The sequence below is a fragment of the Manacus candei genome, unplaced genomic scaffold (assembly GCF_025592945.1).
Source record: "Manacus candei isolate 608988 ecotype Guabito, Panama unplaced genomic scaffold, ASM2559294v1 h1tg000023l, whole genome shotgun sequence".
Classification (NCBI taxonomy): domain Eukaryota; kingdom Metazoa; phylum Chordata; class Aves; order Passeriformes; family Pipridae; genus Manacus; species Manacus candei.
Window position 1 is genome coordinate 18,731,984 of NW_026138071.1, and position 16,830 is coordinate 18,748,813.

The 16,830-nt window shown below is 37.6% G+C and overlaps 1 protein-coding gene across 4 annotated transcripts in view; it reads right to left on the reverse strand.

Annotated features, from left to right (window-relative positions):
• Positions 1 to 16,830, reverse strand: part of BMPR2 (bone morphogenetic protein receptor type 2) — a 107,727-nt gene that overhangs the window by 14,321 nt on the left and 76,576 nt on the right. For all 4 annotated transcript variants that reach the window (XM_051786832.1, XM_051786831.1, XM_051786834.1 and 1 more), the window contains exons 4-10: positions 12,509 to 12,619; positions 11,983 to 12,074; positions 9,736 to 9,966; positions 5,714 to 5,828; positions 3,927 to 4,087; positions 2,056 to 2,203; positions 980 to 1,116 (exon numbers count right to left, since the gene is read on the reverse strand). In XM_051786832.1, the coding sequence (XP_051642792.1) occupies positions 980 to 1,116; positions 2,056 to 2,203; positions 3,927 to 4,087; positions 5,714 to 5,828; positions 9,736 to 9,966; positions 11,983 to 12,074; positions 12,509 to 12,619 (995 nt within the window). The remainder of the gene's footprint in view (positions 1 to 979; positions 1,117 to 2,055; positions 2,204 to 3,926; positions 4,088 to 5,713; positions 5,829 to 9,735; positions 9,967 to 11,982; positions 12,075 to 12,508; positions 12,620 to 16,830) is intronic.

Genomic DNA, 16,830 nt, shown 5'->3' on the forward strand with positions numbered 1-16,830 from the left:
AGGTGAGCCCTCAGGCTCCTCGCTGTCTGCACAGCAGCTACACACTTATCAACTAGCAAAGCCTCTGAAGATTGCAGGGCATGATTTCACTAAGGGAATAAATGGAAGTATCTCTTTAAGAAAGAGTCAAATATGTAATTTCCATACTCTCAATCAAGCTGAATTAGCTTAAACAAGTTACCACGGATCAGGTGAAACCCCCTAAGTCCATTTCACTTCCCTTGTAATAAAAGACAAACAGCCCCCTCTAAGCTAAGGGCATTAGCATTACCTCACCTTTGCTGCAGACGAAAGCAAGCACACAGACTCACCAGAGTTCAGCTGACTTGCTGTAACTTGCTGGCCTGCAGCAGCAAGCAAGGCTCTAAGCCATAGCTACACTAATTCAAAACAACAAACAACATTACTACTTTATGGTCTTGAAAACAAAAATTGCAGATCAAATGAAGCCATATAAAATTTTTAATGTAGTTCTAATGAAATGATTGCTGGGAGCTATAGCCTCTGCAAATTCTGAGGACTATACAAGTTCAGAAGAAGTTTATTACAATGTTTACAGATTTTAGTTTTGGAACAGTATATTGCCAACTATTTTATGGTTTTATTAGTTTATAAGATGTCAAAAGGCAAAAAATGCCTTCATGTTTCTCATCCAGCATCCAGACAACACATGGGCACTTCACACACAGTATTACAGATAGTGTCTAACAATATATATAAGAAGTTATCTGCTGGGTATCACACTGCAGCATCCAATAATAGTAATAATAATAATAGTATTTTTCCCGAAAAGAAATCTAGTTTTCATGTCAATGGCTTTTTAAAAACTGAATTCCATATTTAAGAAGTCCAGACAGAAACAGCTCCCAATCCTTAAACACCAGCAAACATTAAAAAAGAAATAAAAAATTGCTTTTAAGAAATGAGTACACCCTAAAGCTGATTAAATCACTGTTTCTTTGCAAATACTCTATCTCACCAGGCTGTTCTCCTTCCATGCTTCTGGGAATTTTGGTCTTTGCTTCTCTCTAGACACCAAGACTTGCATATCTTCAAAAGTGGGATGGTTTCCGACTTCAGTCTGGAAAGCCATCTGGTACTCTGGCACAGATTCCCCTGTTAGCAAAAGAAAGAAAGGGGGGGAAAAATCAATCAGATTAAAAGGCAAAGCAAAGGCTTTCAGGTGATGAAAGGTATCATCAGAATTGCTGTCTATCGAGATGTTCCCCTCTTTCTCCACAAAAAAATCTGAATTAACTGCAGATGAATTACGTGCTGTTCAGCAACCTTTCCAAGGATAACATCCTCAAACTTTGTTGGCTGAGTGGTACATTCAGAATGTCTTGGAGCCTGAGGATGACACCTACTTTCCATGAAACACCACTAACTGATTATATTCATGTACTTATTTTTGAGGAAGTCCAGCAAGATCACAAGCCTCTGCACATAAAGTGCATCTGTTTGACTACAGAAAGAATGCTGCATTTTAGATTCATTCTACATGGTCTTGCTTGGAAAGAAGATGGTGGGTGTGGCACAACCTCGTGTTAAATTTTAAAAGTCTACTTCCTTTTGTTTTGTGTTACAGGTTTGGAAGATTTCCCTGCATTTTCAATGTCACTATCACAAATAAAAGTACAACTGACTAAAGGCTACATTAAACCACACTGTTTTTCCATACATTCTTTCATGGGAAAAGTCTGAAAAACACTTTTATCGGTTCTAACAACCGGAAGTACTGCCTTTCCCACCAGATTAACTCCAAATGTATTTAAGCTCTGGACAGTAACAATAATGCTCAAATTGCCCTTACCATGAGGCCTGCAAACTGCTTAGACAGGTAATTCCAAGTCTCCCAGCAGGAACCGTGCCTCACCCTCAAACACACCGCGCTGACAACCACCACTGCGAACACTAGATGGCACCGACTTAATGGCAGAAGCAACCGAGAAAACTAATTCCCCTCTTCCACTTTCAAAAGCTCTGGCTAAGGAGTAGCTTTGGTTGCTGGTACTGCTTTCTACCTATTAGGCTTTTCCCAGTTCTTTTAGTTACCTGGGAAGAGGTCTGTACATCTCATGAAGATCTCCCAGTAGATAAGGCCTAGTGCGTACATATCCACTTGTTTCAAAGCAGATTCACAGTCCCTCAAGTTCACTGCTCCTTCAAGCACTTCTGGGGCCATGTAGCGGATCGTACCGACCTGTGAAAACATAAAATCAAAGCTTCACATCAGGAAGTCATTTCCAAATTCAATTTATTGTGGAGATTTATTTTTTTAATACCCTATTTTGTTTGGTGTTTTCTATAGTTATGGAAAATGCAGTTCTTTTCTAATCAATGTCCTCAGCTTCTAGACTCTTACCAGCAGCCTAGTCATAACAAAACCCTTGCCCTACTTTGTCACTTTTTTGTATGTACCAGAACAAAATAACTTTGTCCTTTATTTAATGTTCTCAGAAATGTTTTTTCCCCCCTGGAATTACTCTGTTAAACATCAAGGTATGTATCATAATGGAAGAGGGTGCTACTGAAGAGGAAACTTGTTCTTTTTTTCCTGAACTGTCAACCAAGGCTCTACCCTACATCTTCCATAGTCAAAGGTTATTAACAGCCTTGAGAGATTCTATTAATTTTCACTAGGACATATGTTAGATAGATTAGAGCACTCACTCATCAGTACTATCCAAGACTGTTTTGTCACAGGACTGCTCCCTACAGCTCCATTTTAACAGCACTTTCCCTGTTTCTTTGTTCAGTAAGGGGAGATTTAAAAAGAGCACGTGTGAACTAAGTACTATCAATTTAGCACCTGCTTTCTAAGGGAAGGTGATTAGCACTGCAAAACATACTCTTTGAATGAAATGTAAAGGTTTTCTGTAAAAGCACAGACAAATTTACTGAACCAATAGAGACTTTCATTGCGTTTAAAATAGCCTCACTGTATTTCCATAGCCTGTATTGGATGTCAAGTATATTTATATTATACAAAAAGAAAACAACAACAAAAAACTCCCCCACTCTCTGAGTCACAGCATCATAAAAAGGAAAGCTTAAGAAATCAGTTTCTTCTTTCTGCCTAGAATCCATTATAACCCACTCCTAACAGATGTTTTCCCAATCTGTTCCTTAAATTCATAAAATGATGCAAATTCTATACAGCCTTCCTTAGCAGTCCATTCCAGACCCTGGCTGCCTTCCACAAATTAGAAAGGTTTCTTGGTAACTAACCTGAATTTTCCCTCCTGTAATATAATCCCATTATCTCTTGTCCTGAATGCAAACAGTTTATTCCTTTCCCTTTGTAGCAGCTGTTTACATACTTGAAGACCCGTCTCTGTCTTCCCTAAACAACCTTCATTCTTTTATTTTTTCCCCATAAGGTACTCTTTCAAGCACCCCCTGGTTTTTCTGACCCTGTTCTTTTCAATTGGTCCATGTCTTTCTACATGTGCTCACTCTAACACAGATGTATCCATTTAAAGTCCAGAAAATTGCAGATGACACCCAGAGAAATCGTTGCAGGATGTAGAATGTGGTATGTCACCATTTTGCAAAAATTAACACCAAAACCACCAAAGGATGTTTGGTCTTCAGTTAACCCTTGCAGTACAAGACTGAAGGGACCTGTACTGCAAAGAACATGGCAACCAAACCTACCTTATGTCTTCTTGTATCTCACACAGAAACTTCAGTCTCCAGGGCTGCCTTTCAAAATGCTACGTTTGTCTGAGTGTTTTGAGAATAAAACCAGTTTCTTCCTATGGAGGTTTCAGCTACTTCTCACCTACACTGCAGCAGCTCCCTCTTACAGAAACTGTACCACCTGAACATTCACCTTGTAGCAACAGAAATAACTCTTTCTCAGTGTTACTTCCATACCAATTTGCTCTTTTATGCACCGGTTTATCTTCATTTATACTTACCTCACTAATGGCTGCATTATCTTCCTCACCTGGTCGTACTAATCTGTTTCCAGTTAACTTCATTGAGAGTCCAAAATCACTAATTACACACGTTCCATCATTCTTTACCAGGACATTGCGGCTGTTCAAGTCACGATGGGATATCGCAGGTTTGTAATGGTCTATTTGGACAAATGAAAGTGCTCATTACTATTTGAGCAATTCTACTGCTTGGCAAAATGAGAGAACCAGATTATGTCTGCTCACCTATTATAAACTGAGAATCAACCTATCTTTTAGAAAGCTAACATTTTGGCTTCTTTACAATGAGCTCCGGAGCATGCGATCCCTAGAAAACCAACTGGCATTCAGAGTGTCACCATACCTACGTAATGTATTAGGCTACTGTTAGATACAGTTCTACTGTTAGCCAATGATTTTCTTTCCAAGGGATATTTCAGCATTATTTTGGCAGTGGAGACATTGTGTACTTAAGCACAGACCTGCTGCCACAGCCCTAAAAGCCATTTCAAATACTCTCTCTCATATCCACACTCCTGTGTCAAACAGGGCACCAGCTATTTACATTATGATGGGAATTGGCACTGGCACCTATTCAGAAGACATGTAGACAAAATTATTTCTGAACAGAGTCTGAACATGTTCACCTTGCATGGGATCTGATCTTTTCAAAAGAATAATCTCAGTTGTTCCTAGTTTATATGCAGTTTATTTTGTTAGTACAGCAGCTAGCACTACAGAACTCATTTTACTGTGGAATTCATTCTACTCCATGAATTCCTCCCTAGCATTCACAGACTATGGCTGTCTCTTCTTTCTGATGGAAGGCTTACGCATTTTTTGGTTGCTAATGGACACACGTGTCTGCACGTTTTGAAATGATGAATTTAAGATGATAGCTGCAGTTTCAATGTCACATAGGAATACTGATTTAGGTATTTTCAGGCTTGCACTTCTAGCAGCATCTTCAGTTGTCATTCTTTGCTAGAGCTGATGCTTAACATTTGAGATATATAGTTTGGAATTTTAATCAAACCAACAGCACCTTAATGTAGATTCAATGAAACTATCCTTTTATTTACTGCCAAAAAGCTTCATTGCCAGGCCATATTCTGCAGCCTGATAGATCACAGATCTCAGAATCTCTGCTTTATAATCATGACACTTCAGCTGCTGAAATGTTGGCTGAAGCATGCAAGCAGATACAAAGATACAAATCAATACACTGTCACATCCAGTACTCTAATAAAACACCAGAAGTCCAGCATATCGTTTGTACAAAGCAAAGGCTAGGGCCAAACCCTTAGACAGTAATCAAGACATGATAAATAAAACTTCAGTGGAGTTAGAAGATAAAATTATTTCTCCTTGTGTATACAGTTCACATACAAACTAAAAATTGCTTTGGCGATCTGTGTCTGAACTGCAAAAACAAATGCAACACCCCATCTGTTTGCCCTCTGCTAGACAGCCAGCCAGTGCTTCAGGTCTTCAGTAATCTGTTGCCATGATACAGCAGCACTGCACAGCTCTGCCTCCTCCTCCTGCCTCTCTCTGGGGTTCTCCTAGCTCTCTCACTCCTGTTTTCATAGGAGCATCACAGACAGAGCCCACGACGTGGGGTTGTTCAGAAGGAAAGAACATACCAGAAGTTCTGAGCAGTCCCTACTGGCATTCATCATTTCCTACTCTCTGTACTGTCACAGAGAAAAAAAGAAAGGCAGGAATCTACTACCCAACAGAAATAAGAGTACCTTGAAGATCTTGGAATCCCTTCCTGGCCTTACCTCCTCGAGGCAGCTCGGTGTGCAGGTATGCCAGGCCCCTAGTTATGGAGTGTGCCAAGCGACAAGAGCTCACCCAGTCACTCGTGTGGAGACTCAGATATTTGCACAGAGAACCCTAAAAAAAACCAACCAAAACCAAAACAATAAACATGGATTAAGATCATTGTCCAGTTGAATAACTTAAAATCTTTAGGAAAGTCAGTTTTATCCATTGCTCCTGAATGGTATAAACCTGCAACTGCTTCTGTGTTTACTCACATATCCTAAAACCCGTGACTGGACCAAAGTTGCACTAATTTCTAGTGCTGCCATTTGGTTTATCTAAAGTGGAATAGAAATTTTATCACAAAATAACAGGGATTGCCTTAGAAATAATTAATTATAAAAATCTTGTTGCAGAACAGAAGAAAGGTAAGTGAAGACATAACAGCCTGGGTTATGTGGGCTTTAGACCCCACATACATATTTGGGCCCTTACAGAATACTCAACATATCTCACTGGCCCAGCTATAATCTATTTATGTATCGAAACAAAAAAACCCGTAAGGTAACTCAGAATAGGAGTGACTTCACATGCACTGAAGAAACATGAAAAAAAGAATGTCATGTTCCCCTCTTCTTGAAAGAGAAGTTACATGTGCAAAATGGGGGATTTTCTAGTAGTTTGTTGTGAAATCTCCAAGAAAACCAGAAGGAAGGGTGTGAATTAGAATACTGAGATATTCTAGAAACTGAGACCACAATACAAAACAAGAGCCAGACCCTGCAAACTACAACTTTGAGCAGTTCTTATGCACAGTCCCCAGTGACAATATACTCAGTTTAAATAAACTAAATCCTTATTCATGAAGAACAAGTCATCCAGTTATCTCTGCATATTTATTAAGATATTTTTATAACTACAAACTACCCTGATTTTGCCTATTTAAATCTGTAATCTCAAAGATGCATCAATGTGTCACATCAGAGCTGCAACTAAATACATGTTATTGCAAAATTAGTTCTTTAATATTTGGTTTATAAAAATTTGGTATGTGGCATATCAATCTGTTTGGAGTCGACATTCAGGGAGGTAATGCATGCACAGTTCAGATGGAGACACACAGACACCAGGATTTAAAGTAACCAAAATATTAGACATTTTTTTAATCCAGTGCTAAAGTAAAACCAAATTGTTGACACTCCTTAATAGAATCACAAGAGTCTTACACCTTTTCAGACTTAGTGTGTGCAGAACAAGGAAGCCTTAAATCGACGACCTCCCCGGTGACAACACAGACCAAATGTCTCTCCTGCCGGTTTACACAAGTATGGTTGTTTTTTTTTTAATATATGAAATTCAAATAGATTCTGTAACACATAAAACCCCTATGAATCCACCTAGAAATGAGTTAAAAGAACTTCTCATTTTTTCTTACTGTTTAAAGCTTTTTAAGAAATACAAGCACTCTGATTAGCCTCCGACTGTCAGCAACTTGGGTGCAGTAACAGACTCTCTTGGCTCAGCAGGTTGAGGTTCCAGCCCATTCTAAGAGAGGCCGCAGGATTGTTGTCATGGTGTGACTGAGAAATACTCACTACATAAAGATCTCAAACCAGCTTCAAGATCTTTCTTCTGCAGAGCCTGTTAGCCACCAGATAATTTTTAAGCTAGCTGAGGGCTGTGATTTTACGCTTTTAGTTCAGTTCAATATAAATGACAATCAGGAAAATTTTAGTCAAGATTTATAGAGAGATATATTTGTAATTGTCAGTCATGAGTTACATGTTAAAATGGGGACATTTGTTCTGATTCTAACTATTGATAATATCGATGCTTTTAACACTCAAAAGATTCTATTTGTGTTTTACAACAATTTTTCCGTTGTTCTAAAAGGACATCAGTGTCTGACTACTGGGGCAATAATTCTGTGGCTATTACCTATCTCCTACTATGTCATCCCTCTCAGCTTTCTTATTCACCTACCACACGTCAGAGTACCACCAGAACAGCCTGTTGATTGATAAATACACCTATGTTTCCTTACTTGCTTGCCTGCTTCCTTTGGTCTGAAGGTATGTTTGGATAATGATGCAATCTGAGTCAAACCTATCTGTCTTGCCTTCACCAAGGCACCATCAAGAACAATTTTCTGTGTGAAAATGTTCTGGTTTGTGTGTTCTTATTTCCAAGAAGGGAAGTATTTTGATGGGGAATGATGTTTTGGGTGGGGAATATTTCACCTGCACATCTTGTATTGGTTAGTCCTTTTTGAAATCAGATTTATGGTTCCAGTTTGAATGCTGCAATTCCCTTTTAGTAAGGCTGCCACAGCAGGCTTCCTTCTCTGCTGTTAACTCCACATACAGCACAACATCTGCTCCTGAATTAAGGATCACACTGTGCATTAATTACACCTGCTGTGCACTTTTTCCAATGACTTCCAAACAACCAGTGGATTGATTTTAGACTAATCTTGCTGTTCTTAATACCATAATGAGAAAAAATCTGATAACATGATGTTGTAAGCCTCATCTGTGCATTTAATCAGATCCTGTTCATATAAGCAATGAGACATTATTTTCAACCAAAGTACATTTCACCTAAAAAATCCTTTCATTCAAGAAACAGCAAAACCAGATCACCTGTGAAGACAGTTATGCTATACCCTTGCAGGAGCAGAATATTCACTTGATTTCACTAAACTCAATTACTTGAAAATTAGCCTGTTCTGCCAGAGCTGATGTGCTTTGCCACCGTCCATCTGGTATGGGCAAAACTGACCTTTCTTATGGTCATTTCTAGTCTCTGCAATCTCCTTAGATGCCTGTCTCTTACAAGCTGACATGATCAAGTGTGTTCTCACTTAAAAGTTTCAGTTAAGATACTCTTTATATGTTTGTGCTCTGCTGCCTTAAATTTGTATATAATATATATATATGTGTGTGTGTGTAAATACATACCCATATTTAGGTATGTATTTAAATGTGTGCATTTAACGTCCAACAGAACTATAGGCAGAGCCTAAAAAACCCTAAGACAGGCCATCATTACTGGTACTTATCACTGTTCTGCTCCTTCTTGCTACTCAAGTAGGCAGCTTTTGTCCTACTGTTGCCATAACAGAGCAGGCTTCAGCCATCACCTTTACACCCTGGAGGAAATACAATAGGACTTGGCTTACTTGAGAGCAAAAAGCTCATTAAAAAATGGTTTACTGAATAACTACAGTTCTTTCCCATACAAAGGCAAAAAAACCCAAGATAAATTGCAAAATGTAATTTTTTGCATTTTCATATACATAACCCCCATATACATTACATTTGATGATTTATACTGTTATGTTTTCAAAATATTTTTGTTTCTCTGTGTACACACACACACAGAGCATTAGGAACTCAATGAATTCAAGGGATGTAAGCATTCAGTTAGCTAAGGAGATTTGAAGATATGGTTCTGGAAAGTAAGGCTGCCTTCTTAGGACTTGTCCTACCTCATCAGTATATGGTACAGAAAAATAAATACAGTATGTCACAGAAAGCTGTACAGCAGATAACAGAATAAAAAGGCAACACGATTTATGGTACCACAAACTAGTTTGACAAAAATACTGGATCTATTACATTTCACTGTAAAAAAATCCACTATTTGCAGCTAACCATAACTACCATAAGAGAGATAAAATGTCTTAATACTAAAAAGTTTTAAATTTATGAAATTATTTTTAAGTAAAAACAACTCTCCAAGTTCTGTTCTTGAGTAAGGACGGAACTGACTAAAAATACCTGCACCATAACCAAGACCAAATACTACAGCTAAGAATTTGTAAGACTACGTTTGGTAGCACTAACTGAGAAATCTTAAAGACTATTACAGTAAGCCACATTAAGGTTCATTAAAATTGTAATTTATATGGATTATTTTTACATTACTGAGCAAGAAAGAGCAATGAAAAGCACTGACAAAAACTTAAGTACATCCTTTTTATGTGGCTACTCTTAGGATCCTAAACCAAGCCAATTGATTCCTTTGAAGCACTTACATTGGGGTAATATTCCATCACCAATAAATATTCCATCCGGCCGTCGGCAGTGAACCTCTCATCCCCCACAATGAAGCGGGCAATGTTATCGTGTTCCATCAGTGGAATCCTGTAAATGTTCCTCTCATTGACAAAATTCTGACGATTAGCAAAAGAAAATACTTTCACAGCAACTGGACGTTCATCTAGGGAACCTTTATACACTGCTCCATATCGTCCCCGGCCAATCAACTGCAAAAAAAATGTCAATCATCAGTTCACTAAATAATAGATGAAGACAAAACCCAAGTTTTCACTCCACAAAAACTGTATGCCAACTTTTATACTGACTTGCACTATAAAAGTAGTGAAGATAGTAAATACTTTGTAGTGAAAACCAGAATTAGAATGCTGTCATAAAAGCTAGTTTGGAGCTGGAAAATTCAGCACAGGCCAGTGTGGGTCTTACTAAATTGATCTATAGTCTGAGTAGCCAGTAAATATATAATAAATAATCTATTCAGCAATTTTATATACAGAATCAATAAAATACATGTCTATTGTGATGTTAATTCTTTTATTAAACTTTTGCCTACTAAACATTTATAGCTTTTATGCGATCAATTTTATTTCACTCCAAAGATCACAGACATCAAGGTAAACATTTTAGGTTTAGGACAGTTTATAAGCTGTGCTTTTTAGGTTAGTAATAACAAAATACACACCAAAAGAGGTAAACAGGTTTTAACAGAAGGGAACAATTAATTCCTGGCTACCTGTGAATCTTTGTTCTAGCCCCCACTATGCTAGACAGTCTTCACAGAATGGCCTTTCCCATCTCCATGGCAACTGAAGAAGAAAGATGCAATCTCTGCCCTAAACCAAAATGCAGCACCACCTTCAGGAAAAGTCCTAATTTCTAAAGCTCAAAAGATTTTAACTACTTAAGAATTTAAGCACCTATTGAATTAAAATATTTTTCAGGAATACCTATACAAGGAACTGTAAGGATTTCATGAACCATCTTTCTACTTTCTAAATTTAAATACTTTTTGAATACTTCTTACAAATGAAGCAGGAATGGAAAACAGAACGGATAACAAAAGTAATGTTTCTAAAAATGATAAAACTGTCTGATAGGAAAGTTTTCAACATGAAAGTATTATTTAAGGGAGAGACTTTTCGTTTCTCAGTCCTTTCATGTCAGTGGATTGCAAAGCAGCAGCAAGTCACTTCCAGGTACAAACCTGGAACATGTTCTACCCACAGAGAGTCAAAAGGCAAGCACAGATGAAGATATTTGTCCTGCAACACCCTATGACTGGGGGTGAGGAGTCAGCTCCAGATACAAGAAACAGGACAGAAGGCCCCACAGCAGATCTCTCTACCAATGCAGTCACTGCTTTCTCCAAGAGATTGCATATCAGTACAAGTACTCTCATGTGGGGCTTTGCACACTTCTACAAACACACATTGTTAAACTCTTGTAAACTCTGCCTCAAATACTTTGTTGTTGGCAGAAGGCACTGAAGCTTCTTTGCTGATTAGTCTGTTGTCACCATTAGCACAGCCCACACTGCATGTCTGCAGTCTGCATCTCTAGGTGTGGTTTCTACCGGGAAAAAGAAGAAAGTACCACTCTCTGCATCTCAGCCATTCTACTCATTTATTTCTGGCTAAGAGTTTTTTAAAATTCCATATGTTCTATCAAGCATTCCAACTGGAAGCACAGCATTTTGCAGTTTTGTGATGATACATCTAACACCAAGCTGAGTAGAGAGTTCTGGTTGGCCTCTAGTTGCCATGGAGATAGATCAAACCCCACAGTGAAGAATGACTATACATAAATGCACCACTACTGAAATATACTGCCCTATCTACAGTACATTTGATATTCCAATAATGTTACTAAAGAATTCCAAATGACTACAGTATGATACTGTACTCAGAGCAAGTGGTGTCAAGCAAAAAGATGGATCTTTTGATGCAAGGCTGAAATACAGCACATTCCAATTACCTCCCAGTGTTTCTCTTTTGTTCTTGAGGCAGAACATGTTCTAGCTAATTCCAACAATATTACTAACAAAATCAGACAAAATAATATAACTGCAGGAACCCTTTTTTTCTTTTTATTTCTTCTTTAAACTGTGAAGAAAACATTACAGGAGCACTGATACATTCATTTCTGTAACTATACCTGAAAGATGATATGACCACAAGTGTTATATTGAAAAAAAATTAAGATTAAAAACTGAGTTGAACATTTACCTCCAACAACTTTAGATTATCCAGATCCAATGAGGGCTCTGATGCTGCTGCCTCCATCATGTTCATACTGTGCAAACCTTGTTTACGATCTCCTGGGTGAGAAGCAAATCAGATAGTTTCCTTTTTGACATGCTCCAAATGAAAATAATACAACTTACCTGGGACTTGGCAGAAATACATATTGTAGGCAAGGACATAACAAGTACTACATATACTACAGATATCTGCTAAAACTCAAAGTCACTGGCAATAACTATAAAGCATGTTCACCACCTCACTTAAGCTGTGTTGAGCAGATGATTTGTGGAAGAAAAATGAGTCCCAAAATGCCAGCTTGGACAAATCATAAATTCCTCTGAACTGTTATGAAAAGGATATCACCATAAAGTGTCAGAGAGGAGAAAGGGGAGCATTATGTACAAGCATATAATAGGGACTTGAGGAGAACAGAAGACAAGTATAACTTTGAGAAATAGCCAAAAGAACAACTGAAAAACACAAAATCAAAAAGACTGTCAATCCCTACCTGCAAGCATCCTGTATCCAAAGAACAGAGCAACAATCAAAACAGCCAGTACAGACACAGATGCCAGGGCAATAACAATAGTCTCATCTCGATGAAAAGAATGAGAAGAATCTGAAAGCAAACAAGATGAGGACTCTTTAATTGTAAATTCGAAAGAATCAACACTATAAACATGTAATTGTTATTACAACAGTGAGGGGGAAAAATGTACACTGTAAGACAATGCACTAAACTGTTTTTCCTCTCAAAATCTAGGGATGGCAAAAGAGCTGAGAAAACACAGCTGAGCACATTCATCAACAGCTTTTCCCAGTCTTCCCTCGCCCTGTACAGAGAGGCACCGACAGCAGAAAGTGAATTTTGATCTGGCAAAGTTCAGCCCAGCCATACAAGGTCAAGTTGATGCAGTCCTGCTCTGCTATCTGTGCCTTAATCCAGTTTCCTGTATGAATCAAGTTTGTAACCTTTACAAGGCTTTTTAATTGTTTTTCCCAGGATGAAAATCTTAAAAGAGTTTGCTAATTGTGCTGCAAATGTGATGAATGCTGAATGTTTTGCATTCAAATATATACAACATACATAAGTCCACTTATGCAAATATTTCAAAATACATTGGGGTTTTGATTTATGTCAGTGCTCAGCTAATTTTTGGCATAATTCTCACTCCTCAATTCACAAAAAGACAGAGGTATCTCCACTGACTATAGCAGAGTATTAGAAAACCCGAAAAAATAAAACACTCAACAAAATTAAATAATTAGTTTTATTGAGCCTTTTTTGAAATAGCATTTGATTTGTTGTCAAAATGTATCTTGCTTTTTCAGGTTTGGGGTTTTTTGGGTTTGTGGGTTTTTTCCCCTCAGTGGGGAAAAAAGATTTCATAAAAAGATTTGTTAGCATCTTGAACAGTGAGCTTAAAGCTTCCCCGTGTCAGACCCCAGTCCGGCTTTTTGCAGACACACAAAAATCTAGCCCTTTTAATATAACAATTTATTAGTGCAGATACTCTTCTGATGTTAGAATCACTGGAATGTGGCCCTACAAGACCTCATTTACTTTGGCTTCAAAGCCAAGTTTGGGAACTATGTTTAAACTTGTCTTATATATTGCAAAAAGTACTCCTTAAAAGACTGTAATGAGACCTAACTATGCTAAAACCACAAAATACAAAATGCACTCAAGACTTAAACACTGGATAAATTTTTAGGTGAGACTGAAATACAATTTATCCCAGTCTACACTAGCTGAATAAACTGATAACTTCCCTTTTCTTGTATTGCATTTAAAAGAAATTAAACATGATTCACTTATTCAAACGCCCAGTGTTGACAGACACAAGAGAACTAGATAAGAAGAGAAAGCAAATTTAAAAGAAAACAACTTCCATTCTTACATAACCATAATGCCAAGGGAAAATAATAAAAAGCTGGTAAAACAGAATACCAGAGAGATTTTCAGCTGTGACAGAAGTATGTGAAAAATCACCTATCAAAACCAACATGCAGCTCATATCTGATACACCATTTAAATAAAAGGAGCTTGTGATAATCACAACACCATCAAATTTAAATTTGTTCTGTCAAAAGAAATACCATCACTACTGGTTTTGGTTCACTAAGAGAGTAAGTTATCGCCACAGTGCACTGTAATGTGGAATAAGAGCTCTGACTTCCACTGCGAGGAGATGAAAAGATTCACATTACAACTGTCACCTAAATTATGAATTCAAAGCATACACATACATATATATTAAAAAACACAACATCATAAAGGAAACTTGCACCATACAAAGCTTTATGAAACATTACACAAATATAAGAAGCTGAGTAACTGCTAGCAGGGAAATGGTAATTCTGACTTTCCTATTTTTATGAATGGAATTTACATGTTATTGGGTTATCTTTTAAAATATATATTAAATGTGGCAGGTTTTGCATCAGTTCAAGACAGTGCCTAGCGTGTACTAAGAAGATGCAGGTTGTGAGAGACTGACCTTTTTGCTATAATCTCAGCTGTATTTCCTTTGACCACACAACCAGAGCACAGCCATTTGCAACCTTCCCATTGCCAAGTAACCAGTAATCATTTCCACCACTGTTTGCCAAATGGTATCTGATGCCTGAGTTTGCTTGCTCTGCTTTAGTTTGTTGTACAATCAAAGGGTTAACAACATGCCTCCATCAGGAGGGCCCTCCTCTATCCTGGAGTGGGATTTTGCTGCTCCTCCAGTCCTACCATAGCCCAGGGCAAGGGCATCCCGAGCAACAGGTTCTTCAGCAGCTCTGGCTGCCTTGGTACACCTCCCATAGAAGCCTGTGAATGGTGGCATTATGCAGGTTGAAGAGATACTAGAAAATCTCTAGATAAAAATGTTTTGTGCCCATCAGCAGTAGAAAAACATACAAAGAAAAACGATCTTGCTTTCTCCTTCCTTGCTGTACTATCCTCTCTAGGGGATTTTTCTCTTTAGTGGGTAGCTGTGCAGTCATCAGGTAACCTCAAAGAATCTCCCTGGCCTTCAAGAGAAAAGAATATTTTTTTTTAAGCAGAATTGTTTCTTAATGAATCTTAGATTGGCTAATCTTGCACTAATTTTCAATTCTTATAAATATTTTAAAATAACATTGTCAACATTCCAACAGCCAAGTCAGTCCTACAGTGCGAGTTACTACTGTCAGGTTGTTGAACAACATTTATAAATTTAAGAATAACTACAAATTTCTTAGTAAGTGTAAATGAACATCTCAATGGAATGGTAAGATGCAGCTCAAAACAGTATGAGTGAGTAAAACACTGCATGTGACAGCCAGTCATTTCCCAGCAAGGACAGTTTTACTATCTTTTGCTTGTAAATCTACATAAAGAGAAAAGCAGAAAAAAAACCATAATGACAAAAAGCCCAGACAGCTCCCAAACCCCCACAAATGTGTTATTTCTATCCACCCTTATCTGCTTTGTACAACAATAACTTTTGTAATGTTGTCAGATTATCAATCTTTCTTAAATAGAACAAAAAGGCTATGTCACTTATCTGCTCAGCTTTAAAACCTTCCAAAGCTTAAAAAAACTCTTATTAACTCAATAATTTTATCAATCCATCTTTTTTCTTTGGTTATATGTCATCTTTACTCTTTTACACCATACTTACTTTTAAACACCTAGATAAGAAGCCAAACCCAGATAGGACCTCTCAAGGCATTTGCAGGGTTTACATTTCCTCTTTTATCTACTTCTAAGTAATTAATACATATTTTATATATACATATGCACAAAAGTCATATTTCTCTTGGTATTATTTGGAGATGCATTTTAACTAAGTCACCAAAAGACACATCAGTGTGGGTCAATAAAAGTAATCACTGACCTTTAAGCAAGGCACTGCTGAAACAAGGATATAAAATCTATAGAAGTTTCCTTTCATGCTTTCTTCCATGAATTTATAGCCCTGGCTGAAACAACCACGATTTCTTACAATTAGAACATTCAATATGAAAGTTTATTTGATATTACATCTCCTATCAACAGTTCCAGATGCATTACAGTGCAGAAACAAATTTTTCTGAAGTAAGACTTTCTTGGTCTGAAACAGTGGACTCTGTTTTTATTATTTACAATGCCTGGACACCTGCCATACAGCTTCTGTATTTTTTCACCATGTCACTGTATAAACTCACTTTAAACATTCATAACAACCACTCAAGAATCTCATTTTAGTTTTCGGAATCATCATCAATATTTGGGCTTTTCTTTAGTGACAAATACGAAATTAATTAAAAACAAATTGTCCAACACTGGCTTCAAATCTCAGACTGGAAGTGCTGGTATCTCAGTATTATTCCTAAACTAATGTCTAACATAAAAAAACTAATGGCATAATGAGCAGAATTAGCTGCAGACTCTAGAAAATCCAACGATTAAGGAGTTGACTGTGGAGCAAATTCTACCAACACTTGTACACAGAAGATATGGGCAGAGCTTCCTCAGGTTACATTACTGTAACTGGAAGCAAGGTTAGTGCAGTGCTTGTTTCACTGCTAAGTACAGGTGAGGTTTTTATTTCCAGCTTCAATTTAGGCTCCCTGATCTGCCACAACAAAAAATTAAAACCAAGAGAAACCACTGGAAGGCCCAAAACACCCTAACAGTCAATATCTTGTCCCAGCTGGATGGGAAAGGAGAGCACCGTTCCCAGGGCTACCGACTCCACAAGCAACAGTACGAAGAAGCCATTTAGAAGACAACCCAGCACATACACTCTTCTACCTTGAAACATTTTGCCAGTAATTCTGATAGCAGTCAGTATTTTACTGAAGTCCACCAAT